Raw genomic sequence first — 26,610 nt, forward strand, 5'->3', positions numbered from 1 at the left:
GCCTGATGTGGGACTAGATCCTGGGGTCCCTGGGGTCCCACCCTGAGCCGAAGGCAGGCGCTAAACCGCCAAGCCCCTGGGCGCCCCTCCCTCACAGCCTCCGATGAGCAGCCCCGAATGAGCGGTAGGCAGGAATCACGATGCCCCTTCTGCTGAGGCTGGAGCCCCGCCGGCACACGGTTCCACGGAACGGACCGGGTCACAATGTCGGGTCACGATGCGGCACTAACTGGAGAGAGGAGCCCCCGGCCCAGCGGGGCCCAGCAGCCACAGCACATGGGGGGGAAGGAGTGGGCCTGTCCTCACGCCCCATCCCCGCCATGTCCTTGCAGGCTCTACTCTTCCTTAGTTGCAAGAGAACCGTTTTGCAAGCATTTTGTAGGCACCAGCGAATTCCGATCCGAATGTCTGGAGTCCCCGGGAGCACAGCCACCGACCCGCCCGGAGACAGAGGGGGCCTGTCTCAAAGTCCACAGAACCCAGGCCTCCGCACTGTGCTCACTGCTGCTGCTCTCCTTCCAGCCCCACCTCCCACTGTCCCCACCCTTGCTTCCCTTCCCCTCCTGCTGCTCTGCTCCCGGCTTCCCTGGCCTCCCGTCCCCAGGGCAGAGCCCCCGCTTCCGGCTCAGACTTACACGTGGGACAAAACTTCAAACGTAACACGTAAGTGAATTAGATTATATTTCACCCTCTTTGTCCCTTCTGCTCATTCACCTCACATTGGGCTGAAAGACTATCAGTAGGAAAGTTGCTACCAACCTTAAACAGCAGTCATTCCCCCAGGGAGACGGCAAGATCACCAACACGAAGGGCAGGATGAGGTTCCCCGGGCACCTGCAGGCCTAGGAGAGCTCAAGCTCGGGAGATCCCCCGCTGCTACCCCTCCCCTCCCTCATACACATGGAGAAAGCTGCTTTTTCATGCTCAGCGTCTTTGGCACCAGTGATTTAAATTCAGCCATTGTTAACGGTAAATATTTTTATTGTTAGTTTTATCAGAAAAACTTGAATTACAGGCAGTTTATGGTACATTTTATTAGAGCCAGAGATGATCACTTCTTCTAGACACACAAACTTCTGAGGTTAGAATGGAAGATTTAAAAAAAAAAAAAAACAGATTTCACTTTATAATTTACTTTTAGTAAGCCGTCAGGAGCCCACCAATCCTCTGCAAGAATATTACTTTAACGTTGTAGAACGGGTCAGTAGACAACACAAGCTCCCGACCTTCATATCCTGAATCTTCAAGTCCATCACCTCTTCTAAGATTTTTGAAGACACGAAAATAAAAGCCATTTCAAATAGTGGCACTCACACACCATGTACGTTGTAGGGAGGCGCAGCTGTCATGTCAAGGCTAAGCCTCCTATTTTCCAGGTTTTAACTGAAACTACCCTCACTGGTTTCTTAGATTCTTCTCAATAATTTTGCCTCATTGGGCCTAAAGAGAGCACAGTATTAATACGTGAATGATCTCTACTGACACGATGGCATGAGCAGGTTTCTAACTCTCTGGGGACATGAGTGGAGACACAACGTGTCCCAGGAAACAGGTGAGTGTCCCTGGTTATCCCTGAGCGGGGCGGTTTCACACAATCACTTTGTCTCTGCGGCCGAAGTCTGGGTTTGGATCTTCTTAGCAGCTTCCAGAACAGACACTGGGTTCACTTTGTCTCCAAATTCCTTCTCTCGATGCTCGAGCAGAATGCCCTACAGGGAAACAAGAGGGAACATCAGTCCTCACTCTGAGTCGCTCGTTCATGGGGCAGACCCAGAGCGGCAGCTTGGGCAGCAGGGGCCAGAGATCCGAGCCAGGCCTGGCTCTGCTCCTGAGGGGTTCAGCTCTGGCGGCAGGGCTGGGTCAGGAAGAGGCTACGTCACAAGGGCTGGGCCGTACAAGCAGCACGCCGGGAGCAGACGTCAGGAGTGCCATCGGTGATACGATACCGTGGGGCAATCAGGGAAGGCTTCACAGAGGATACAGCAGGGGAGGCAACCACACGAAAGGAAAAGAACACACCAGGCGAAGAGCGTTTATGCCAGATGAGCTTCCGGAGAAAAGCCTCAAGGTGTGGAAGTGAATGAAGCTCAGAGGTCACACTCTGACCATCTGCAAAGGGAGACAGCCTCTCTTGGGTCTTCCTAAAAAAGTGGAGACCACTCCTGCTACTGGGAGGCAAAATGCTCTAGGAGAGGATACACCAAAGTACCCCAAAGTGGTAAAAAACACAAAATAGTATGTTTGAGATCAGTATCTAGGAATCCTGTGAAAGAGTTCTTTGGCCTAGGACATCAGGGAACTCATCCTAACTAAATAAACACCTAATATATATGTTTGCTGTACCACTATTTAAAAGACTTTTATAAAAACCCCAAATGTGAGGCCCCTGGGTGGCCCAGTCAGTTAAGCACCTGCCTTCAGCTCAGGTCATGATCCCGGGGTCCAGAGACGGAGCCCCGGGTCGGGCTCCCTGCCCAGTGGGGAGGCTCTTCCCCCTCTCGCTCTGCTCTTCTCCCTGCTTGTGCTCTCTTTCTCTGTCAAATAAATAAATAAAAATCTTTAAATAAACAAACGGGCGCCTGGGTGGCTCAGTGGTTGAGCATCTGCCTTCAGCTCAGGTCATGATCCCAGGCTCCCAGGATCAAGTCCCACGTCGGGCTCCCTGCATGGAGCCTGCTTCTCCCTCTGCCTGTGTCTCTGGCTCTCTCTCTGTGTCTCTCATGAATAAATATATAAAGTCTTTAAAAAGAAGAAAAGAAAAGAAAAAGCAGCATCCTGACATTAAAAACACTGAGGAAGAACATATAATGACATAAGAAATGTTCATGAAAACTGTCAAATGAAAAACAGAATCTAATTTACTAAGATCCCATTTTCTAAGAAGACAGAAGGCTTCTCAGCTGAGCCGTTCTGTTCCAGTGGGTTGTGCGTGGTGGCTGAGCTAATAGAATGGCTCTCCTCACCTTCTACCGTTGCATTTCCAAATGTTCTATGTTGAAACACATTACTTCTTTAAAGTAAGTGTGCTTTAAAGATTATTATTACAAGGGCACCTGGGAGGCTCAGTCAGTTAAGCAACTGCCTTAGTCTCGGGTCATGATCTCGGGGTCCTGGCATCGAGCCTTGCTTTGCGTCAGGCTCCCTGCACAGCAGGGAGTCAGCTTCTCCCTCTGCCCTCCACCTCTGCTGGTTCATTGCGTCTCTTTCTCTCTCAAATAAATAGATACACCCTTTAAAAAATAAAAATACAGATTACTATTACAAACGGAATCGCCACTGGGTGGCAGCTGGCTCAGAGGGACTGCAAAACCTCTGCTCTCCAGAAACACGGAGGCAAGTCCTGAAGCTCAGCCAGCCCGGTCCACCCTCCACCAGGAGAGGAGGAGGCAACACTCCAGGGAGCACCAACAGAGTCAAACAGCACACCTAGCAACACCAGGACTGTGCCAGCGAGGCTTGGGGGGCCTGTGAGTACCAGATGCGTCACTGCCAGGCTGCCAGGTGAGCTATGCCCTGCCCTGGAGGCTGAGGGAAGGCCGAGGTAGAGAGGAGGAAGGAATCCCGTACACTAGAGCCAGAAGAGGCTGAGTGATTGATCCTCACAGGGAGTGGCCTGCCCAAGTGCAAGGGCATCTGGAAGGGGTCTCTGGGAACTGCCTCTGAAGAGAGGCTATGGGCAAGGGAAGCGTGGGGTCTCTGGCGCAGATCGTATCTCAGCTCCTGAGTCCATCTCCACTGTACCACTTAGCAGCTGTTTATCTGCTGGCTGAGTTATTTCTTATCATTCATAATTCATTTCCTTACACGCAGATGGGAATAAAAATACCTAACATCCTAGACAGGTTACGAAGTGAGGAAGTAGGAGATCACGCATTTGAGGACCCAGAACAAGCAGGCCCTCGCTGGCAGCCATCGTCACTAAGACATTTTGATGTATTTACCAGAAAGGAAGCAACCAGGTTTGTTCTACAGCAGACACCAACCCATGCTAGATCCTAACACAGCAGAGCAACAGAAGTGACCGAGGCTCAGAAGGAAGGGACGAGAAGTACAGCTTCAAACAGAAAGACTTCTAATCCTGTTAACTTGTATTCCTCCCCAGTTGAGAAGAGCCTGCAATCGTTAACGTTGGCAGGGAGCTCCACTACTGTCACAATAGAGGACAGGCGTGACTGTCATGCCCAAAGTTGGCAGAGACAGGACTAGAAGTCAGGCCATGAGGGTCAAGGTCCTGCTGGGCCCTGTGCATCCTCACCCCAGCCCTGCTCTGTGTCCAACTGGCATGTGCGGGTACTGCCTCCCAGCACAGGGCAGTGCCCCCAGCTCCAGGCTGCCCATTCTGACATGGAGCCTTGCCTCCTGGGCCCACAGGGTCCCTGTGTGACTCTGGGCCCTCAGAGCCAGGGCCCCGAGCACCCTGTCTGCAGAGAAGTCTGTTACCTCTCGGGGAGAGGTACCCCGCAGGGAAAAGTGCTGCCTGCAAAACTCCCAGGCCATCTAGGGATGTGACTGATGAGTGGGAGGTGGCCTGTGAGCAGGTGTGTGATAAATGGTAATTCCCCTCCCTTCCCCTTCCACATGTTTCCTGGCTTTCTGGACAGAAGGCCGTAAGCCTCCAAGTAGGGAAGGTCACCCGCCCCCATACCGGGGTCTTGTGCCCCCAGACGCAGACACCCACAGATCCACACGTGAACATGAGGAACTTACCTGTTTTCCTGATCCCACCACAAACACTCCCCCGAGGATGAAGCCTTCCCCTTCCAGGTTTCCAGAAAAGCCTCCGTTCCGGGCCCGGAAGAAGTTGTACCACACACCCAGGCGGACAAATCCCATAAACATCATCTTCCGCCTTTGGGGACCGTAGAACTTTTTCTGTAGGAGCAAGAAACACCGGAGCCCCATTGAGCCGCCTGTATGCCTGCCTCCCCAAAGAGGCCAGGTCCCCCAGGGAGGGCATTCGTTCTCAAAGACCCACAGCCGCTGCCTCGTGTCTTCCCCCAACCTAGCCCACACACAGCTCCCATTCAGGAGCACTCTCCGCTGCCCGGGTAATGAGAAGCTTGCGGGCAGCTTCTGACCTCAGGGCAGGCCCGCGCTCAGGGACGGATATGCAGCTAACTCCAGCTCTAACCCCTTGCTAGGGAACCACAGGGCTCTTGGCCCAACAGGCTGATAGCAGTCCGGCATCCTGCGCAGGAGGAGAGGGGAGAGAAATACACCCATGGAGAAGGGACGGGGGCCCGTGCTGGTCCCCACCCAAATGGTTGAGAACCCAGTGGGGCCTCAGCAATCTCCTCGGCTCCCAGGCCCAGATGACAGCTCAGGAAGGGCTCCAGTACCAACTGAGAGGACACCTTCCAAGTGTCCCAGCACGCTTGGCCCAGGGGCTGGGGAGCCCTGGCTGGGTATGTCAGCTGCAGGCCAGACATACCCTGGGCCAGCGAGCTCTCTGCCCCTGAGCACGATGCCCGCCAGTCTGTGCCAACAGGCTCACAGCACACCCACCTTTTCATCCAGGAAGATCTCCCCTTTGAAATACGGCTGGAAGTCCTGCACTTCAGTCCTGATCTGCTCCTTCACCACAGCGTACAGGGGGACTCCCAGCTCGTCCAACTTGGGCTTCAGGGAAGACAGGTCCGCAGCCTCCTGCAGAAGACAGGCAACTTGGGAGTCCTGTGCTGCTGCCGCCAGCCAACACCCGCTTCCCTACAGGCCCCGCGCAGCCTGGCACTGGACGCCAAAGAACAAAAGCAACAGGATGCCCGACACAGCGAAGGCCTGTGTGGCTCGGCACCAGGCCTCAGGTGCAGGGTGTCCGGTCCCCTCCTCAGCCCAGGCCTCTTGTTCTCTCCACGGGGGAACGCAGAGGCAAGGCTCTGAGGATGGGTGTCCTGACCATGGCCTGGGGCACATCCAGTCACGGAGAGACTGCACCCCATCATGGTCCTGCACTTGTAGCCACGACACCCTGCCCCTGCTTTAGACTGAACCAGAACTAGCACAGCCGGGGAGGCCGAGCCAGTAGCTCCCTCCAGGCCTTCGCTCAGCCGGCTCCCCACGCCATCCCCCACCCCATAACAACCTTCCTTGTTCTCCTGCTCAAATCCCACCCTCCAGAAAGGGGTCCCTGTTCTGAAAGTTCTCCTGGGCTCGTCCACCCTGGAGGAAAGCTCCAAATCTCTCTGCGCCTATCCAATCTTTCTGCGTGGAGACTTTCCCGGAACGGAGTCTGTGTGTGACCACCAAACTGAATACAGTCACTTAAGTTCCCAAGGGGGTCTATCTCATAGACACTGCATCCTCCAAGTCCTGTCGCCCTCCGTGCCTCGCACATGGCTGGATACGCGTCACCTGCTACATACCAGGCAGACAGATGTGAAGGTGAAGGTGGGCAGTGTGGAGAACACAGCGAATTGAGAAATCCAGACATCGCTGGCACTCATGAGTTACACGCTGACGGAGAAAGGAAACTACACGTGACATGGCAAGGCTGCACCTTTCAGAACAGATTCTTCACGTCTGGGGTCGGGATGAGATAGCAGCCCGCTTGCCTCCAATATAAGTATGTCGCTGTATGGGAGCAGCTACATTTAATATTTTGTTTATTTTCTATGATGCAGGATCCCTTATGATGCACTTATCAAGAGCCTCAGTGACTGGCAAGCTCTGCCCCACGGCAGAGAGGACTAGATGTCTGCTGTGGCCAAAGGCCACCTGTGTGTGGGAAGAAAGGACTAACTCCCTGGTCCAGGGCTCTGTACTCCGCTGCGTCACTGTACAAAGCCATGGAGTGGAAACCCAGTCCTACGCCTCTGGTCTGGGCCACGAAAATAACACAGACCGCCCTCCACCACACAGTTTTCACAAAACGTCCTGCCAGGCAGAGACCAGGGCACAGGCCGACAGGTTGTAATTAGGGAGGGCGGCTGCTCTTGGGCTCTCGTGGGTTTAACCGGCCTGGGGAAATCTGGTCACAACAGGCTTCCATGTTGGTATTTGAAGGCCTCACAGACTTTGAACCAAGAGCCCTGAGCTTTTAGACTTCCCTTGCCATGGTAGGTGGAATAATACTGTCTCAGGCTACCCACACCCTAACCCCGGGAAGCTGTGAGTCTGTTTTGTTACAGCACCAGGGGAAACTAAGGCAGCAGATGGTTGCTAACCGACTGATCTTAAAGGGGATGATCCTGTATTATCTGGGTCCTTAACCACAGGTCCTTAAATGTGCAAGAGGGAAGCCGGAGTCAGTGACATGGTGATGCAGTGTGAGAAAGACTGGACTCATCACTGGCTGTAAAAGCGGAGGAAGGGGCCGTGAGCCAAGGAACGTAGGTGCCCGCAATAAGTGGAGAAGAAAGGAAATCACTTATCTCCTGGAGCCTCCAGAAGGAATGCAGCCCTGCTGACACCTTGATTTTAGCCCAATAAGACCAATTTCAAAATTCTGACCCCTAGAAGTATAAGCTAATAAATCTGTTTAAAGCCATCAAGTTTGTGATCATTTGTTAGAGCAGCAATTGGAAATTAACTGGAAATCAACATGCCGCCCCATGGCACTGTGGTTTTATGCCGCCCCTGCACCTCTGTACCTCCATTTCTTCCCCTGTAAAAAAAAAAAAAAAGGCGTATTTTCCAGGGATATGCGAGGGAGACACAGGCGCTCAAGTGCCCTGAATGGGAGGATGCTCTCTGTCAGCCAGCCACACAAGCAGGGGAGAGATCAAAAGGCTGAAAGGAATGCCCCCAGGCTCAGCAAGGACAACCAAGGGAGGCGGATGACCACGTAGACAGGGCCAACGCCACCACTTGAGAAGCAATGCTATCTCATTCCCAGTTCTCCCTCAGCCAGGGCAGATTGCGGAATCTAGGTCTGCCACTGACTGTGTGACCCGGGCAGGTCACCAAACCACCCTGGCCTTCAGGTTATCCAACTGTAAAGTGGCAAGGCTGGACCCTTCATGAGTTTCCTCACTTACTGAACAGGTGACGGCTGTCTGGTAACGATCCAGACTCTGCGTTTCAGTAAGCAGGGGCCTGTGCTGAGCATCAGGAACACGGAATCAGGTCTGGTCCCCACCCCGGATTAAATGGGGAGCCGGCCCTGGACACAGACAGTCCGTCAGAGTGCGAGGGCCTGAGAGCGCCAAACAGAGTCAAGAACGTGTGCTAACCCCAGGACGCGGCGAGTTGTTAAATGAATACAAACAGGGTATAAATCAAAAGAAATAATCTAGAGCAAATAACAGTGCTGATCGAAGGTCAGAATAGGTCCACAGGCCCTTGGTCCCGGCTGGGAACGTGTTGGCCCCACTTGCTAGGATCGTTTTCTCTGAAAGGATCTTTGATGTACTCACCTCTCGACAGAGGAAACAGCCGGGCCTGCGCACAGCCATAATCACAGCTCCATTCTTTTCCCAGAGCTCCTTTGCTTTGAAAGTCCTTGGTTCTGGGGAGAAAAAGCAACTTAATACTCTCTCCTCCTGGCCCAGCCTCCCCTCAACCATGAGGCAGCTCATAAATGGCACCAGCCTAGCAGAGGACTTGGAAACAGGAACAGGAACTAGTCACCCTTCAGAGGAAAATGAACACAGTGTAAGGATCCTACTGTATACCCAAAAGGGCCCTCCCCCATCGAAATCTATTGGCAAACTTGAAAATCCCAAACTGGAACATTTCTGAAAAAATGGCAAATTCCTTTGCTGGTATCAGTGGACACTGTAATGATGCTTTCAGGCAGATACATGGCCAAAACCTGAAAGAGATCCTGCACTTTGATCAAAAACACCCTTAACTTTTATTTATTTTTTTATACCCCTTTTTAAAAAAAGTATTCAAAATAAATAAATAAATAAATAAATAAATAAATAAATACATGTATTCAATGGGAATAAGTTAACAAATTTTTATGAAAAAAAAATTTTAAGATTTTATTTTTAAGTAATCTCTACATCCAACATGGGGCTTGAACTTACAATCCTGAGATCAAGAGTCACATGCTCCACCAACTGATCCAGTCAGCAGGGACCCCAAATCGATTCTTTTTTTTTTTTTTTTTTTTAAAGTAGGGCTTGAAGTCATGACCCTGAGATCAAGACCTGAGCTGAGATCCAGAGTCGAACACTTAACCGACTGAGCCCACCAGGGGTCTCCTTACAAAAACAATTTTTGATCTAAATATGTTAACTGCACTATTTACAGAGAGGATAGAGGATGCCCAACATGGCAATGCCTCAGGGCAGTACGGTTCTGCACCTCAAGCCAGGCCGTGGTCAGACAGGGCCTGCATCTGGCGGGCTGGTCTCGGAGACACACCAGCTCCTCCCCAAACCTCAGTTTCCTCATTTGTAAGTGTAAACAGCTGGCAGCTCCACTGTGACTGCAGGGGGCATCAAGGGATGGGTAGAGAAGTGCCCCCCGCGGTGTCGGCTAACACAGAGTTAGCGAAGGCTCAGCAAGTACGGACTCTTACTGTCTTAGCATTTCTCAGAGGAAGCCGTGTTCCTGCGGGATGCTACGTGGAAAAAAAAGGAGCAGGCTGGGTCCTGTGATCAAATGAGATCGGGAAACCCTGGGATGAGACCAGGAAACCCTGGGATGAACACAGCCAAACGGGGGTCCCTCCGCAGGGCTTCTTCGTCCTCCAGAAGGTGACCTAAGCCCTCACTCTGTGGTCACAGTCCCTGCCTGTCCTTGACAAGCTTCCTCAGTTACAGAACAAGTGATGATGGCCTCCCTTGGAGGGGCCAACCTGGAGGCCCCTTGGGTCAGTGAGCCCCAAGTTTCACCAAACTCATGCCAACTCTATCCGCACCACTGGCATCCCTGAGCTACCAATGCCACGAGCACACAGTGGGGCAGCAGAGGAACCAGATGCAAACCTGTGGCTCTCAGGTGTCCACCAGGGACTCCAGGTGGGCTCCCCAAGAGGGAGACAGGTAGGTCCATTCTCAAAGTGTGACCTTTTGCTCCCCACCCCGCCATGTGTGTGCGGCAGCACAGGTGAGGAGGGCTGCCCATGGCTGTACCGGTAACAACACAGACACTGCACTTCGGTAAGCAGGGGCCTGTGGCTGAGCATCAGGAACATGGAATTGCATACAGTGATTCTCAAACGTAATGGACCCAAGAGCTCCCTTTTTATGAAGATCCAGGAAACAACAGCAGACAGTGAAAAATGCTTTTGATAAGAGAAAGCTAAATGTAAGATACCGTGTCCAACAAGATCACAACTGCATACTGTGTACACATGGAAAGGAATGTGCAAAAATAAAAATGAGTGCTGTGTCCGGGTAACGGGCTTATCAGTAATTTAAAAGATGTTATCAAATCTTTCCTAATGTTGTTACAGTGCCTTCTCAATTAAAAAAGAGAGAGGGGCCTTTTATAAGGAAAACAATGAGTAACTCTGCATCCCGGCACCTTGGAAAAGTACTGAGGTCCGTGGGATCACCGCTTACCCTTCTCCAGGGTTTTCAGGTCTATGTCTTCCAGATACTCCAGCGTCGCCTTCTGGGACTTAGACAGAAACACGTCTGTGTTGGCCAGGAGCAGGGCCAAGGCAGCCGCCCCCAAGGCCCCCGCGCCAATGGACCACATGCCCATGCTGAAGAAACTCGGATCCTGGAGGAAAGACATTTCTGGAGATTGAGAGGAAGGAAGATGATGTTACTGCTCCCACGTTGAAAGAGCTGGAGTCTGGTCTCCGTGCAAGTCTCTGGCCGGGCAGCCGAGCAGGAGCCCAGAGGCAGAGGACGGGCGCAGGGGCGTCAGAGATGGGACCGAACCAGGGCCTCTGAGCACCTGCCACTGCAAGAGCTTGGGGTTATAACAGACACGCAGATGCTCTGCCCCGAGGAGCTCGCACACGCATCTGAAGTGAGAACAGAGAAACGACAGCCCCCTGAGCCGCCCGGCCTGCCGTCCGTTCTCCTGTGCCCGAGGCCGGAGTTCCAGCTCTGTGGTGTGTCCACGCCGGGCCCCCTGGAGGCAGCCTCCTTCCCTTCCCCTCCCTGTCAGTGGCTGCTTTTCCTTCACAGTCCGGGAGTCTCTGCTATCACCCCCCTTGGGGACGGGCGGCTTTCTCTTCTTTGATCAAAAAACACTCAGAACACCCATCACACTGTTTTGTTACCTTATCCTTCTTCCTTTTCCGATTACAACTCTCCTCCCATACCCTTCCTCCAGCTCCCAGACAGTGCCCAGCAGGCCCTCACTGGGGGGGGGGGGGGGGGGGCAGGCAATCTCAGTACTTCCTCACAACTGAGAATAGCTTTATATTTCATTCATTACACAAATAAAATAGGCTCATATTGAAAATAAAACAAAGATCAAAAAAGAAGCAATACCGGGCAACCCTGGTGACCCAGTGGTTTAGTGCTGCCTTCAGCCCAGGGCGTGATCCTGGAGTCCCAGGATCGAGTCCCATGTCAGGCTCCCTGCATGGAGCCTGCTTCTCCCTCTGCCTGTGTCTCTGCTTCTCTCTCTCTCTCTCTCTCTCTCTCTCTCGTCTGTCATGAATAAATAAATAAAATCTTAAAAAAGAAAAAAAAGCAATATCTAAAACCAGAGTCAGTGTGAAAGTAAACCACCCCAAGTGTCTACCAGCTATTGAACGACACAGGTGAACAGCGGTGGCCACCACTGAACACCAGTGTCTAATCTGATGTGCCCCCCGCCATGGCCAGAACTACACAGCTGTCAAACACAGGAGAGTGACAAGAGCAGGCGTTACGTAGGAGAAAGCATGCTGCTGGGTATCTGGCACGAGGTGGCTGCGTGGGTCATGGGGCTCTGCAACTCAAATGGGGTTCCAGGCGGGTCCCGCAGAGCCCAGCCTTGCTCCAGCTCATTCCTGGGGGCCTCCCCAAGGCTTCCTCTGGTTGGGAAGCCTCGTGCTTCTGAGCGGGAGCTCCTCGAAGCAGCACACCCCTCAGACAGCAGCAGGTACCCCACCTGGCCCTCCTTCTCCTGGCAACTATTGAAAATACCCGTCCCCATGGCCCTTCAGCCAGCCTAGGGTCTTACACCAGAGCCTTCCTCCCTAAGTACCAGCATGACTGCGTGTGGAGATCACTGGGTACAGACCCGGTGTGTAGGTGTGTGGCACACCTAACCAGACATGTGTCCCCTACAGCACTCAGCTGGGGAGAAGATTTCTCCAGGGGATTACGCAAAGGCCCAGAAATCCACATGCCACTGCCGGAGGATGGGCTTTGAGGGATCCGCCACCATAAGGTGGGGCTGGGAGTACCTGGTGGTGAGGACTTTGGGAAGAGAGGGCAGGCCAGGCTTGTGTGGGGCCAGCGTGAAAAACTGGGATTTGAGTTAAGAAATAAAAGGGGTTTTCCAGGCAGGGGGGCGGGGAGGAGGAAGGACCACATGCAAAGAGCACCACAAAAAGGAATCTGGCATCTGCACACTAGGGAAGGGGAGAAGCGGAGGCTGGTGTGTGCTGCCAAGAGGGACCGGACTGGAAGTTTCTCGCAGCCTCGCTTCTGCCGGCCCGGCAGCACGGGCATTGCATCGAGGTGCAGATCTCAGGCCTGCCCTCAGACGAGCGAATCATCGGCTGCCTTTCAATCGGACCAGGCAGGCAGTTCACAGGCACACGAAGCCTGAGAAGCACAGTCTCAGCACAGAATCCAGGACTTTCACTTGGGTGGCGGGAAGCCGAGTACAGGCCGGCTCCCTTCTCCCAGCTCCCCGCGGGGGGCGGCGGGGCTCAAGGGGGACACAGCTCCTGCCTCCTCCCCAAACGGACCGCCTCGCCCGTCCCACCCCCCAGACCCAGGCAGTCCCGCCAGAAGGCTTCCTGGGACTCTGCCCGCCTCGCCGCCGCCAGCCATGGCACTGCCCACGGGCCCCACACGAGACACGGACCTACGGGCTCTGACTCAGTTCCCCTGGACTCTGCCCCTCGGTTCCCTCGGTTCATCTCGGAACTGCCGGGCCCGCACCTGCCAGCGTGGGACACGGTGGGCACCTGGAACTCAATGGAACTGAATGATGAGGACGATGACTCATGGAGAGCCCAAGTTCTTGGGCCAAATGGGAAAGAACCTTCCAAGGCCGGCTTCCAGTTCTTTTGTGAAACAAAGTTACACATTACTCGATTAGAATTCACAGAACAATTAGGGGCATTCACGGCTCTCACCCGTGTGCTGTCAACAGGAGATCCCCCAGAGCCTGGAACAATTGCTACACCTTCACTCGCAACCCAAACACGCCTGGATCTCCTACATGTGTGCATGATTCAGGAGCATACAGCGCGGCCTCTGATCACAGATCTGATCATGTTTCTGTGGCAGCACACAAAGATCAGCTTATGCCTACCCTACCCGACACAAGGGCTCGCCTCACCTCCCGAAACACTTGGCGCATTGCAGGAAGTCCAGAGAGCCTCGCCCTCCACTCCACGTCCTCCCAACACACCACGGCTGCTCTTACCGGCCAACAGGCTCCATCTTCCCACCAACAGCCAGTTAGCCTGTCTGCTCATGACTCAGGGAACAGGACTCAATGAGACTCAACATTTATTTCCCATCACTGATTCAGCACCGACCTATTCAATAAATGGCAATCTGGGAGGACGTACAACGGAATGATACCCAATCCTCAAGGACACACTGGCCTAGCGCACAGAGAATAGAAATTCAAGTGGAAAGGGAAGCCACCTTGGGCAGGGTATGAACACAAAGCTGTAGGGGTGAGAGCCAGCTCCATCTGATCTGGAAGCACCCAGAAGGAAGTGGCTCTGGGGCTGCTGTGGGACTAAGGGGCTGAATGGAAGGCCTAGGCCTCGCCTGGGCTGAGTAAGCCTGGGGAACACCAGGCTGGCTCGGGGTGGACATCAGTGCTCAAGGCACCAGGAGATTGCAAGCTTCCGTGTCCCAAGGGCCCCCCACCCCAAGCCCTTACCTCAAGTTTAAGAGCCAGAATACAAAATGTGGGTGTGGCTTACCACCCCACCCCACCCCACCTCGAGCTGTGACCCAGGAGCGTGGACTTCACTCTCAGGCCCAGCAGCACTAAGAGGGGAGAGTGGTATAGCTCCAGGGGTGAGTCAGGCCTCCCCGTGAACATGCACTCCCCGTGGGCCTCTAGCAGCTGGCTCTTCTGCTGGGGTTAGCGGTGAAAACTGACCCCTGCAAACACCTAGAGAATGTGCAAGTCCAGCCCCTCAGCCAAGCCTCCTTGAGCTACGTAGCGATTCCCATCCTGGCACATCTTGGAGCATGGACCGCTGCAAACGCTGCAGAGCGAGACTGACCGAGGATCTTGGATCACAGCTCTTCCCACGACAAAGAGAGGAGAAGGGAGGAGAGGGGAGGGGAGGGGAGGGGGAGGGGAGGGGAGGGGAGGGGAGGGGGCCTCACTCCCTCAACAGAACAAAGCATGTCCACATGGGCCTCTAAGCTACTGGGGGAGATAGGGAAGCCAGTAAACTAGCATCTATTTGGTGTCACTTGACACTCAGGGCCTAATTTCATTCACACAACAGTCTTTGATGCAGGTATTACCCTGTTTTGCAGCTGACAGCACAGAATTCAGAGTTCAGAACTTTCTCCAGAAAGAGAGGGCCAGCAAGCAGCAGTACTGTGGCCTGGACCCAGATCACTAGGGTTCTGCAGCCACACTTCTACTACTGCCGTACCTTGCCACCCCACGCATTCATTTGTGGGTTTCTGGGGGGTAAAGGGGGATAATCCCCTCTGTCTTAAAGAGCGTTAAAACAGACTGACTTGTTTTCCCAGTCATCAAATACAGCCAAACTGTTAAAGGAAATTTACCATACGGCAGATGTCCCTTCTCCGTCCGCGCCCCCAATCCTCATCCGTTCAGAAAAAGGTCAATTTATCCGAGAGGCAAGAGCGAAGTCGTTTACAGAAGCCAGCCCCCCACCTGACACGGCTGCAGCCCTCAGTTCCCAATGTGGGGCTTCTCTGGTCTCATCCTCTCCCACAGAAGGTGGTGAAGCGTGATAAGACCACAGGCAGAAACAACAACGGTGGCAGCTCAGAGTGGCCGCTCTGGGGGCTGGGGGGAGAGCATGGTGTTGCAGGGAGAAGACCCAGCTGGGCTCCCTACGCTATGCTGGGGTGCTCCCCTCTGCCAGCCTCATTTTCCTCCACTCCAAAATGACAGGGTGGGACCAAGTGAATGCTAAGGCTCCTTAAAGCCCCCCCAGTGCCATCATGTGGGTCTATCACTAAGAGCTCCTTCGGAGTCGCCCCCTTCTTGGGTCCCCATCAGGACTCTCCCAGTCCATTCCAGTTTCCACACTCTCTCTTCCCTGCAGCCCAGAGCTCCCCAAGCCACTCCCCACCATGGTCCCTGATCCCCAACCTGGGCAGTTCAACCCTGGGAGCAGGGCACTCACCATCCACAGCGTCCACACTTGGGCTTCTGCTGACAAAGAGGCTGACCCAGCAGGAGCCTCGGGAGGCAGGCTGCCGGGAGGGCTGGGGGCGGGGCTCTGGAGTCCCGCCTCTGGCCTCAAGCTCTCTCTCTCCCACCGTGGGCAGGACCTGGCCACTCAGAAACCCTGGGGCTCCTTCAGCTGTGAACACTCAATCTCCAGAAAACATCGAAATGGACAGCTGCCAAGGCCCCCAGCCCTTCAAATAGCTGAACACAGTTTGAGTCATTTGCAGTCATGCAGACTGTAACATTTATCAAGTGCCAAGAGACCTTCCCTGCTAGCCTATCCGGCGCAGATGAACCAAGTGAAGGCCTTAACGCGGCCCACGTGCCACGCTGAGAGCAGTGGGACATGTCCCTCTCGCCGCGGCTCCTCACCCCACTCATCGCCCCACAACCACGGAGTCAGCTGGCACCACCCAGGCTATCAGTTCTTTCCCCTCCCTTTGCCTTCCCTTCTTGCTTCCCGGCCTACGCCTACGTGGCTCCCCTCACCCTCACCCTCACCCCTTCCCGAGGACCTCACCTACCTCCAGCTCACCACTCCCACGCCCTGGTATTGACTTCCAGGTTCTGACTGCTGTTCCTGACTCAGAGTTTGCACTTGGGGGTTCTGTAGGTCAGCTCCTTTGCACCATGTCCAAAACTGACCTCCACCAGAGTCAGGGTTTCTTCCAGAGTTCCCCAGCCAACCCAGGCATCTGGCTGACTGCTCAAGCTAGAAGCTGAGAGACACCACACTCCTTCTCCCTCGCTGCCCACCTCTCATCAGTAAGGAAGTTCAGTCCATCCCGTGAAACATGTTTGCCTCCCGACCCCCGGGCCCCTCGTCAGCCTCCCTGAGCCAGGCGGGCCCAGGCCCCTGTCACTGCGCCGGCCTACTCGGAGAACTACAGAAGAGGCTTGGCCCAAGCCAGGGCGTCTCCTGCTCGCTCTCCAGGCTGCAGCCAGACTCACGGTACAACACCTCGACCTGCTCAAGTCCTCGCCTTGTTCTGGGCTCTCAGAACTCCTCAGCGCGGCCAATGGGGCCCTTCATAGCTTAGCTGCCGGCCACTGTTCTGACCACTCCGTGAGATGCAAAGACTGTGACATGTCTTGTTAGGCCTCCCAACTGTTGCTGTGTTGTTTCCTTCGCCCAGGATGCCCCTCCCCACCATGCAAACCATGTAAAGGCCCCGCACAAGCAACACTCTGTTCTCCAAAGTGTCTTCCTGAAAGCCCCAACTATCAGCGGTTCCCGCGCCTCTGATGATAGAGCATGCATGTGGAAACGGAAACACACACACACACACACACACACACACACACACACACACACCTCTGCACACCACACAAGCAAATGAACTCCGCGTGTTTTAGTTACTGGCAGGATTTTGTACACAGTGTGGTAGAGCAATCTGAGGGCAGGGGCTGCTGTCTTATTCACTCGTGCACCCCCAGCACTTAACACAGATCCTGCTAATCAGCAGCCCTTCGAGGTCTAATGAAATTATCTGAACATTATCTTTTAAACTCCATGTTGGAACAGACTTGGAGGCACCCAATTTCAGCTCAGTAGCAGGAAGTAATTTTGCACAGGGCTGGCTTGACCTTAAATAAAACACTCAAGCCTGGGGTTTAGGTGATCTTAGGTTGGGTGCTCACTCCGCTGTTCAATGGCAAGGCAATCTGACATAAGCTATGAAGACACTCTGTAGCGACAGAGGAAGGAACTAGCAGCAAATCTATGAGGTTGTCCCGGTTCTGACATCCAAAGACTCTAAAGTACCGCACGGCTGCAAGTCCAGGGTTCTGATATCCAGAAAGCCTTGGGGGCACCTGCCACCACCACTCTCCTGCTGGGTGTGCACAGTCTCACTCCCTGCTTCCCCAGGACTAATTCCTGCCTGTTCAAGGAGCTGCCTCTGGGCAGGAACTGATAAAGTCTTCATAAAACAAAGTATCAGCACTGGGTGGGATAATTCATGCCTGAAACAAGTAGAGACAGCATCATATTCTATATACAGAGGGTATATCTGCCCTGCCCAGCCCAGCCCCACCCAGGGAATCCTCCCTCCCCAGAATGAGCTGGCTTGAGACAGGCCAAAAGGAAGAAAGGGGTGCTGAGGAAGGCAAAGGAACCTAAGAGTGCACATGGGCCTCCTTGCCTCCAGCCCTCAGTAAAGAGGCTGGAGGGACATTTCATCTTCCTTCTTTGCTCTCCTGTCCCCTCTCCCTTAGAGCTCTGATCAGCCCCTCCGTCACTGAGTAAATGAGGAAACTAAGGCCCAGAGAAGGGGCTGGCTAGTCCAAGGTCACATGACTGTGCTGGACTCAGGTCTGGGTCTCCCAACCCCCAATCCATGATTATTTACCCTGCATTGGACACTCCTGCAGAAGCTGGAACAGGGCAGGGCGGGGTGAGGTGTTGTGGGGTCTGAAGTTCAAAAGACAGGGGTGAGGGGCGGTTCCTGAATTCTGCTCACTGGCCTGAAGAAGGCTGAAAGTAAAATTGCTCCTGAACAGGGCCTGGGAAATCTATGGCTAGAGGGAACACCAGTCTTTCACAGGCCTAGTGCTTTGCAAGCAGCTTACAATGCAAAGCCCATGTTTTTGCCCACTTCGAGCTGAGAGGCCATTCTGCATCTCTTCTCCCGATAGTAACAAGGTCCTGTCACTCCTGGAGGATACAAGGACAGGCTGAAATATGCCACTTTAGCAGGCTGGTGACCCAGGGCCCCAGGAGCAGTAGAGGATGCATTCCCACCCACCCTTGTCATCAAGGACCATGGACCTAGCCATATGGAGCCACGAGCTCTCTCCTACTTGCCTCAGTCTCCAACTTCCTGTTCTGCTCCGTGGGGTGATGGTCTGTCCAGCTCTGGCTCAGCTGTCCTCTCAGATGCCGGAGCCAGGAAGTTCTGAACAGATGCTGAAAGCAGAACAAGAGGACATAATCGGCTACTGAGAAACCGTGAGACAAAGACAAAAATCCTCTCATCAGTGATTGAACCTACAGAGCCCCCAAAATACGTGGCCATTCTGTCCCTTGCTTGCACAGCCTCCTGACTGGGCTCAGAACACCAGCTCTATCAAGTAATATGGGTGTGGATGGGAGGGCAAGGGCGGTACCACAAAAGACCCTGGGCTTTGGGATGAAATTCCTGGGTTTCCACTCTTTGAGAGGTCACCTGTCCTTCAGTATCTCCTTCCTAAAAACAAGGGAACTTTAAGGGGTTGTCCAGAAGAATTTACAAGAGCATCATACAACACAATAAAGTAGTGCAGGATACTTTGATTTTTTTAGTACCGCAGAATTTGAGGCATGCTCTTTCTCTTCTTTAAGGGGCTCAGATTCACTAGTTCTCCGCAGGCAGGTCATTTGAAGAACACAAAACACTGAACAAGTTCTCCAGCTGTGCCACCCTGGCTGTTTTACTGCAGGCCTGCCTCCTGGCTGTACCTCTGGGCCTGGAGGGAACCATGGCTGGTCCCAGGCCCCTCTGGCCTAGCCGTCCACTCTACGAAGCATCCTCCCTGCCGTGCCTGTCAACACTGCCTTCCGGACTAACAGCACCAGGGAAGGCAAGGGTACTGTCCAGCTGAAACCTTCTGGGCCAGAAGCCACTGAGCCCAGAGGTGAGGGTGGTTCCCCCAGCCTCTGGACAGTTGTTGCCACACAAGCCTCAGCAGAGGGAGGCTTGGGAGTCTCTCAGCTCCACATTTCACAAAGAGGCAAGAATTTGGCTGGCAGGAGAGCAATATTCTGAGATACTGACAGAGCCTGGGGTTTCGAGCCCCAGAAATCTAGTTCCTAATCAAATTTTCTGAGAACCAAATAAGTGACACAAGCTGATAAGACAATCATCAGAAATGTCTTCTGTCAGAACATGAGAGACTTCCTAACTCTGGGAAACAAACTAGGGGTGGTGGAAGGGGAGGTGGGTGGGGGGTGGGGGTGACTGGGTGACGGGCACTGAGGGGGGCACTAGATGGGATGAACACTGGGTGTTACATGTTAGCAAACTGAACACCAATAAAAAATAAATTTGTAAAAAAATTAAAAAGAAAAAAGAAAGGAAAGAAATGTCTTCTGTACCCCTAGGGGACAATGTCTAAGATCCGAACGCAATGGCAAGCCCTTGCACAGGGGGACATGGGGAAAAAGTCACACCAGGAATAAAAACCTACATCAAATTCCTACAGGTCGTAGAACCTGGACAAGGCACCATTGCAGAACCTAGACTCATGCACCGAAATAGTAAATAAAGAGTACCCGTATCTTTGTGATTACTGGAAAATAATCAATGGTGAACGATTCCCGAATGACCTTCTACCGAGTTGTAAGAATCAGATTAAAGGTACAGATGGTGCCTGGGTCGTGCAGCTGGTTAAGCAACAGACTCTTGATTTCAGCCCAAGCCCTGATGATCTTAGGGCTGTGGGCTGGGGCCCTAAAGTGGGGTTCCAGCTCTGCACACCAGGCTCCCCTCGCAGAGGGCTTGGGTTTCATCCTCTCCCTCCCCCCTTCTAAAAACAAATCTTTTGCAAAAACGTATAGATGGTGCTTTGTAAGCTACCTCACTAAAGCGCGACACAAATACAAGGTATAATTCTCGCTTCTAGATTAGTCAAGCATTGCCCCTAAAAGGTAGTCCGTAAACAAAATGGTAGCTTTCTGATGACTGGGTGTGCATTCCGAATCCCAATTCTTGGGCTCCAGGACTAAGCAAGAGCAGGAGCACCCAAGCAGGTTCCTAGACAATGCTTTTAAAATAAATCCTAGATGATTCTTTTTAATCATCTGCCAAGTTCAAGGGAAAACACACTGAAATAGAAAACAAAAACTAAATCGAAGTCTAAGTAACTGAACCGCGGAAACAGCACGGTCTTGAAGGAAAAAAGGCCCAGAGTCAGCTGGGTCTGAACCCAGGCCAGCTCCGGACTCCCCGGGTGCGCTCCCTCCCCGGAGCCCAGGGCCTTCACCCTTTTGGCTTCCTCTCCTTCACCTCCCTGCACCTGCCACAATCCGGACAGGGTCAGATCTGCGCCTCGTCCATCTTTTCATTCCCAGACTTCAGCACAGGGATTTTAAGTGCACGCTTGGGACTCTTTCCAAGCCTGGCAGGGGCGTGTCACTTGTAAAAGGAGGGAGCAGGTGCATGTAAGAAAGAGAAAAAGGGACCCTAAGGGAAGGGGGGGAACTGGGTGGGGAGACATCGGAGAGGGAGACAAACCAGGAGAGGCCCCTGACTCCGGGAAACACACAAAGGGTCGCGGAAGGGGAGGCGGGCGGGGGGAGGGGGTGCCTGGGTGCCGGGCACCGAGGAGGGCACGTGATGCGATGAGCACCGGGTGTTATAGGACCTGTTGGCAAATGGGATTTAAATGAAATATTAGAAGAAAAAAAAAGAGGAGGGAGCAGGTGCCTGAGATTCCGAAGGAACCGCGGCCCCATAAACCCCGACCCCATGGAAGCCGGTCGCGACCTCGGGGGCTCACCTGCGGCTGGCCCGCCCGCTCCCCCGGGGCTAGAGCCCGCTCACTCGGGGCCCGGGGACGGGAGGCGGCGGCGGGGGGGGGCGGGGCTGCGGCGCGGGTCCCCCGCTGACCCGGGCGCTGGGGGCGCTGGGGGCGCTGGGGGCGCTGGGGGCCGCCGGGGCCTCGCAGGTGCGGCCGCGCCCCGCGGCTCCGAGGAGCGCGCACCCGGCCCGGCCTCGGTTTCCTCACCTGCGCTGCGGACGTCACGTGCGCGCGTGCACCTCGCCCTGCTCCCCCCCCCGCCTCCGGGGCCCCGGCGCCCGCAGGCTCCCGCGCCAAGCCCGCCCCGCCCCCGGGGTCCGGCCCCCGCGCCTGCGCCCCCGGGCGCCTCTCCCACGTGACCAGCCCCGCGCCTGGTAGGAGCCCGGCCTCCACGCCACCCAGGCCCCGCCCCCTGTGGGCGGAGCCTAGGCCCCGCCGCCGTCCTGCAGCTGCGGCGCCGCGCCTCTCCCACGTGACCGGCCCCGCGCCTGGTAGGAGCCCCGCCTCCACGCCACCCAGGCCCCGCCCCCTGTGGGCGGAGCCTCGGCCCCGCCGCCCTCCTGCTGCTGCGGCGCCGTGGCCGGTGCGGCGGGTGCGGAGCTCGCTTTTCCCCTCCTGACAACCCGCCGCTCGCGCGGTCCCTCGTCGATCGTTCAGTCCTCCGTGAGCGGTGACCTTAGGCCCCTGACCCCTTCCGTAGGGGCATTGCCGTCGCTGCCTTCCTTGGATCTGAAAGCACCTGCCCTGGAGCCCTGGGCCCAAGACACCTTTTCAGCTCGGGGATTTTTTTGAGCAGGTTTTTTAAGGACGCTTGAGGAATCTTTCCGACCGATGCATTCCGATGAGGGTCCCTTCAAGCTTTAGGGACGAATTCAGAATTGCTAGACCGTAACTCCATCGCACCTTCTCTTTCACACACACACCCCCATCCTGGCCATTGGGCAGAAGATAGGGCGCGGTGGCCTGGAGCGCGCGGTGGCCTGGAGCGCGCGGTGGCCTGGAGCGCGCGGTGGCCTGCATCACGGGCTCCTGGGATGTTAGCGGACCCCTGGGAGTCTGAGTAACATGGTCTGGTTTGGCCCGTACTCCTCTCTCCATTCACTCATTCTTGTACGTGTCCACAGTGTTTCATGAAAGTAGGCAATTGGGAGAACACCTTTTCAGAGACAGGAAGAACTGACTCACAACATTTAAAATATCACTGGGACAGTGGGGTCAAAAGTCACAGTGTTGAATGGAGTAGCAAAGCAGGGCCGACAAGCCCCATCTGCCTGCAGGGTCTTCCCCTCATTCACCTAACGCACCACTGACTGGTGTGCAAAGTTCAAAGGCTTCCCTGATTTATCTTGGCTTCAACTCAATCTCCAGGTTCTTTGTAAACTTACAGACCTAAAGGGTCAACTCAAGAGTTCTTTCCTTTACCCAGACTGTGAGTTCTTTTGCTCATCTATGGCACCCCAGAGTCTGGCCCAGGACCAGCAGCACCAGGACATACTTGGGAAGTGTTACGAAAAAGAGAGTGTTTCTAGATTGGGAGTGAGAAGGATCACTTTAGGGGATCATGCAGCCTTCTTGCAGGAGTAGGTAGGTATTTAATTCGAAAGCCCAGAAATGGGGAATCCCTGGGAGGCTCAGCAGTTTAGCGCCTGCCTTCCGCTCAGGGCATGATCCTGGAGTCCCAGGATTGAGTCCCACATTGGGCTCCCTGCACGGAGCCTGCTTCTCCCTCTGCCTGTGTCTCTGCTTCTCTCTCTGTGTGTGTGTGTGTCTCTCATGAATAAATAAATAAAATATTTAAATATATATATATATATATTAGAAAGCCCAGAAATATTTGGTATAATTTGGTACAGGGTAGGTAGAGTCACGAGACAATTTACCCCAAGATGCACGTTCTCACTCCTACCTCATTCCTCCTCACCCCTTGAGGGGGAGGGGATAAAGACCCATTTTCTCCACCCTGCAATAGGATCATCAACAGTAGGAAGGTTGCAAGGAAGATGGGCCACTTGGAACAAAACAGGAAGCCATTTCCTTTGGGTCTGGGTCCCCAGAGACCAGCCATTAATGAGAGAACTATTCAGGAGTTAGAAGTAGCAGAATCCTGAGGTGGGAATCTCCCTGAGGTTTCAGCTGAGATATAATTAAGAAATGCAAAAAGCCATGATTGTATTTACACTTCTGTAACATTCCAAAGCTCTGAACTTCAAAAGCCAGGCTAGATCTGATAGCTAATTAACACACTCCTGATTTGTCCAAGAAGGCACAGACTGAACTCATTAAAAAACAGTCATCAGACCAGAAGAATAAGTTATGGGCAAGTAGGCACAGGAAAGAAAATTTACAAAGCTCAAGGATTAAAAACAAAAACACCAATCTGCCAAGTTTTAAAGAAAAAAGTAATTCCAGCTTTGCAAAGACCATAAAATAGCCTAGATTTTGAATTTAAGGGAGTAGACATCAAGGTTGACTAGCTTTGTGACAACTTCTGTAACTTTGGTATATTGTCCTCCTGACGGGGACTAGGAGAGTGTTTTGTCCTTCACGAACCCCATAGGGAAGGCAGAAAACGTTGCTAGCAGGAGGGAGATGTGGGTAAAGACTTGTGATTCTTACAGCATCGCAACTACTTCTAGATTCAGCTAGCTTCGTCTGCTCACTCAGCAGCGATCCATGCCAGCAGTGTAACACAATTTTTAAAGCTGATTGGTCCTGCAGTCTGTCTGGGCTCTGTGAGAACAGTTTGGGAAGCAGCTAGCATTAAAGTGAAAATAAAGCAAAAAATGGGTGCTTGACTTCATCAGGCCTAAATTCTCATTTTGTGGATACATGAAAGTCTTAGCAAGATCGAGAAATGTATGAACCACAACAATGTGCACATGTCAGCTGCAAATATCTTTTTACTTGCCAATATCCCTGATTCCCACTCTTTCTAGTTTTTGAAAAGTATATAAAGATGCCCTACTTCCACAGTGTGCCTCACAGCAAAGCTTTCCATGAGGACATGGAGTCTTCAATAGACATAACCAATGGCTTACCAGGTGAATCAATGACTAACTGGGGGCTGGATGGTGGGATCATTCCATTCCCAGGTTGGGGAAATAAGACTGCCTCTAGTGTGCCCTCTCATCATCATTTGCTCTATTCTTTGACATTTATTGAGGCTTCCTTTGGCTGGACAACTTTGATTTGCAAGAAACAAGAAAACCCAACTCAAACTGCCTTGAGATTATCCATAATAGACACCAATGTTCCACGTTCTTTAGCTTCTCTGCTTTGTTATTCATGTCTTGGTTTCATGTTTGGGCTGGTTCCTCCTGTGGTCATAGGGTGGCTCTCATTAACCCAGTATGGGGAGGGGGCATTTAGACCCAGGGGTGAACCAAGCCCAGAGCCTCATTCTGACTGGCCAATCACTGTGGCTAGCTAGCTACTGCCTCTCTCTGCTTGGTCTAACCTGGGTTAGTTTCCATCTCATGCATCATGTAGAAGTGAAATAAATGTGTTAAGGTTTTCCTAAGTCTCACAGGCAAAGTCTAACTCTTCTCTATCATTTTTGGACTCAGAGTCACTGATGTTTACATTTGTCACACAATAGGATCCTTTGGTTGTTAGGAACACTGGTGATGGAACATTTCTTAAACAGTGCTCCACTATTGTCTTCTGCTCAAAGTTGGCAAGAAGTTTTGATAAATAGATTTTTGACATCTTAATGATAGTCTTTCAAAACACATGAATTGATGGCACCACCTCTCATTGCTTTGGAATTTATTTTATCTATTTCAAGAGTTTGAGTAAATTTTCCATTGCATTACAATCCTTTTGCATGTATCCTTTTGCAAAACACGATAGATTTTATTTGGGTGGGGGGGTTGGGCTTTCTTTTGTAGTTTTAGAAAGCTCTTGATCATTGCTTTGCAAGAAAATAGAAAAATGAAGTCATTTCTCTGATGACAGATTTCCTTTACTAATACCAAATTTATGTTCCACTGCTGCTTATATGCATTTCTGCATTCACAATAACTTTTTCACTTCAGTGCCAAATCATCATGTAATGTTTGAGAAGATTTTTATACAGCAATTAAACTTAACTCATGGAGCATAAACAATGTGCACTTGTAACTGAATGCAACTTAACTAATACAGAATTCAAATTTGTTAAGGACCCTAAATGTCTGAGAGTAGTTATGAAAGATACATGAAAGAACAATGAGGCAAAACTTGCCTTACCAAATATCAAATTACATGATAAAGTCATTGTAACTCAAATGAATATGGCTATTGTCTAAAAACTCTTGCTTTATCTGTAGTTTCTCAATCATGGTATGAATTTACTTCACCCTTTTTTTTTTTTTTTTGCTTGAATTTAAAAATGGGTAGACCCAGATAGTAACAATGGGATTTAGGGTAAGGAGACTGAGATTGGTCACATGGGCCACCATTCAGACTCACATGATTGAGTCTCAACAAAAACTGTGGACACCAAGGCGTGGGTGAGTTTCTCTGGTTGCTAATACTCTCTATGTGTTGTCACACATCACTCCTGGGAAAGTAACACCGCTCATGACTCCACAGAGGACAACTGGAAGCTCTGAGTTTGGTCCTTTCTTAAACTCTGCCCTCTGAATCTCTTTCTTAGGTTAATTTTCATATGTATCCTTTAACCTATAAAAAACTACAACCAGGAACATAAGAGCTTCCAGTGAGTTCCTCCAGTGAATTACCAAACCCAAGTGTGACCTCAGGAGCTCTGAACTTGCAGTTGGTGTCAGAGGTCAGGGTAGTTTGTTTCAAACTCACTGTCTTTGATAGGCATATCTGGGTTATGCTAGCATGGTAAAACTGGTTAAGAACTTGATTCAGTTTATTAAATTATAGTTTTCTGAAACATTGCTCATTTCAACTAAGATTTAAGATGTATTTATTCAAAGTTGTTCCCTAAATAATTTTCTCAAAACTCTGCCTTATAGACTTATGTCCCATTTCTCAATCCAGGTCTCAATTTCCTTGTCACTCTATTTTTCTTGAATTAAACATCATCTTCATCTTTATTAAATATAAATATTTATTAAACAATAGTTGAGGTAAACCCATTTTAAGTGTTCAATTTGAAGAGTTGTGACAAACGTATACAGTCATGTACCAGCAACACCACAATCATCATAGAGAATGTTTCTATTTCCCCCTATAGATCTCCCATAGCCCTTGGTGGCCAATCCCCTTCCCCAGGCCCCTGGCCCCAAGAAACCACTGATCTGCTTTCTATCACTACTGTTTTGCTTTTTGTAAAATCTCATATAAATGGAATCACGTAGTATGTCGTATTTTACGTCTGGCTTCTTTCACTTAGAATAATGTTTTTGAGATTCAGTCGTGTTGCAGTGTGCATCAGTATGTTATTCTCTTTTTTTAAAAAAAATTATTTATTTATTTATTTATTTATTTATTTATTTATTTATTTAGTAGGGGTGGAAAGAGTGAGAGAGAGCATGAGTGGGAGGAGGGGCAGAGGGTGAGGGAAAGCGAGAAGCAGACTCCCTGCTTAGCAGGGAGCCCAACTCTGGGACTCTATCCCAGGACCCCGGGATCATGACCTGAGCCGAAGGCAGATGGTTAACCAACTGAGCCACCCAGGAGCCCTAGGATGTCATTCTTTTTGTCACTAAGAAGCATCCCATTGTATAT

General features: G+C 52.1%; 1 protein-coding gene across 5 annotated transcripts; it reads right to left on the bottom strand.

Moving 5' to 3' along the window:
• Nucleotides 1–1,014: 1,014 nt before the first annotated feature.
• On the bottom strand, nt 1,015–21,208 carry PRXL2A (peroxiredoxin like 2A). 5 transcript variants are annotated; one of them, XM_055325505.1, is made up of 7 exons: nt 21,133–21,208; nt 18,233–18,334; nt 10,458–10,620; nt 8,355–8,446; nt 5,506–5,646; nt 4,708–4,872; nt 1,015–1,709 (listed from the first exon to the last, which is right to left on the bottom strand). In XM_055325505.1, exons 3-7 carry the CDS (start codon nt 10,600–10,602, stop codon nt 1,596–1,598), a joined length of 657 nt encoding a protein of 218 aa, XP_055181480.1. In that variant the 5' UTR covers nt 10,603–10,620; nt 18,233–18,334; nt 21,133–21,208; the 3' UTR covers nt 1,015–1,595. The 5 variants fall into 5 exon arrangements, with proteins under 5 accessions (XP_055181480.1, XP_055181479.1, XP_055181476.1 ...); XM_055325504.1 differs by lacking the exon at nt 21,133–21,208 and adding an exon at nt 20,905–21,057; XM_055325501.1 differs by lacking the exon at nt 21,133–21,208 and having other exon boundaries at nt 10,458–10,637.
• Nucleotides 21,209–26,610: the final 5,402 nt, after the last annotated feature.

The sequence above is a fragment of the Nyctereutes procyonoides genome, unplaced genomic scaffold (genome assembly GCF_905146905.1).
Source record: "Nyctereutes procyonoides isolate TBG_1078 unplaced genomic scaffold, NYPRO_anot_genome, whole genome shotgun sequence".
In the NCBI taxonomy this organism is placed as follows: Eukaryota; Metazoa; Chordata; class Mammalia; order Carnivora; family Canidae; genus Nyctereutes; species Nyctereutes procyonoides.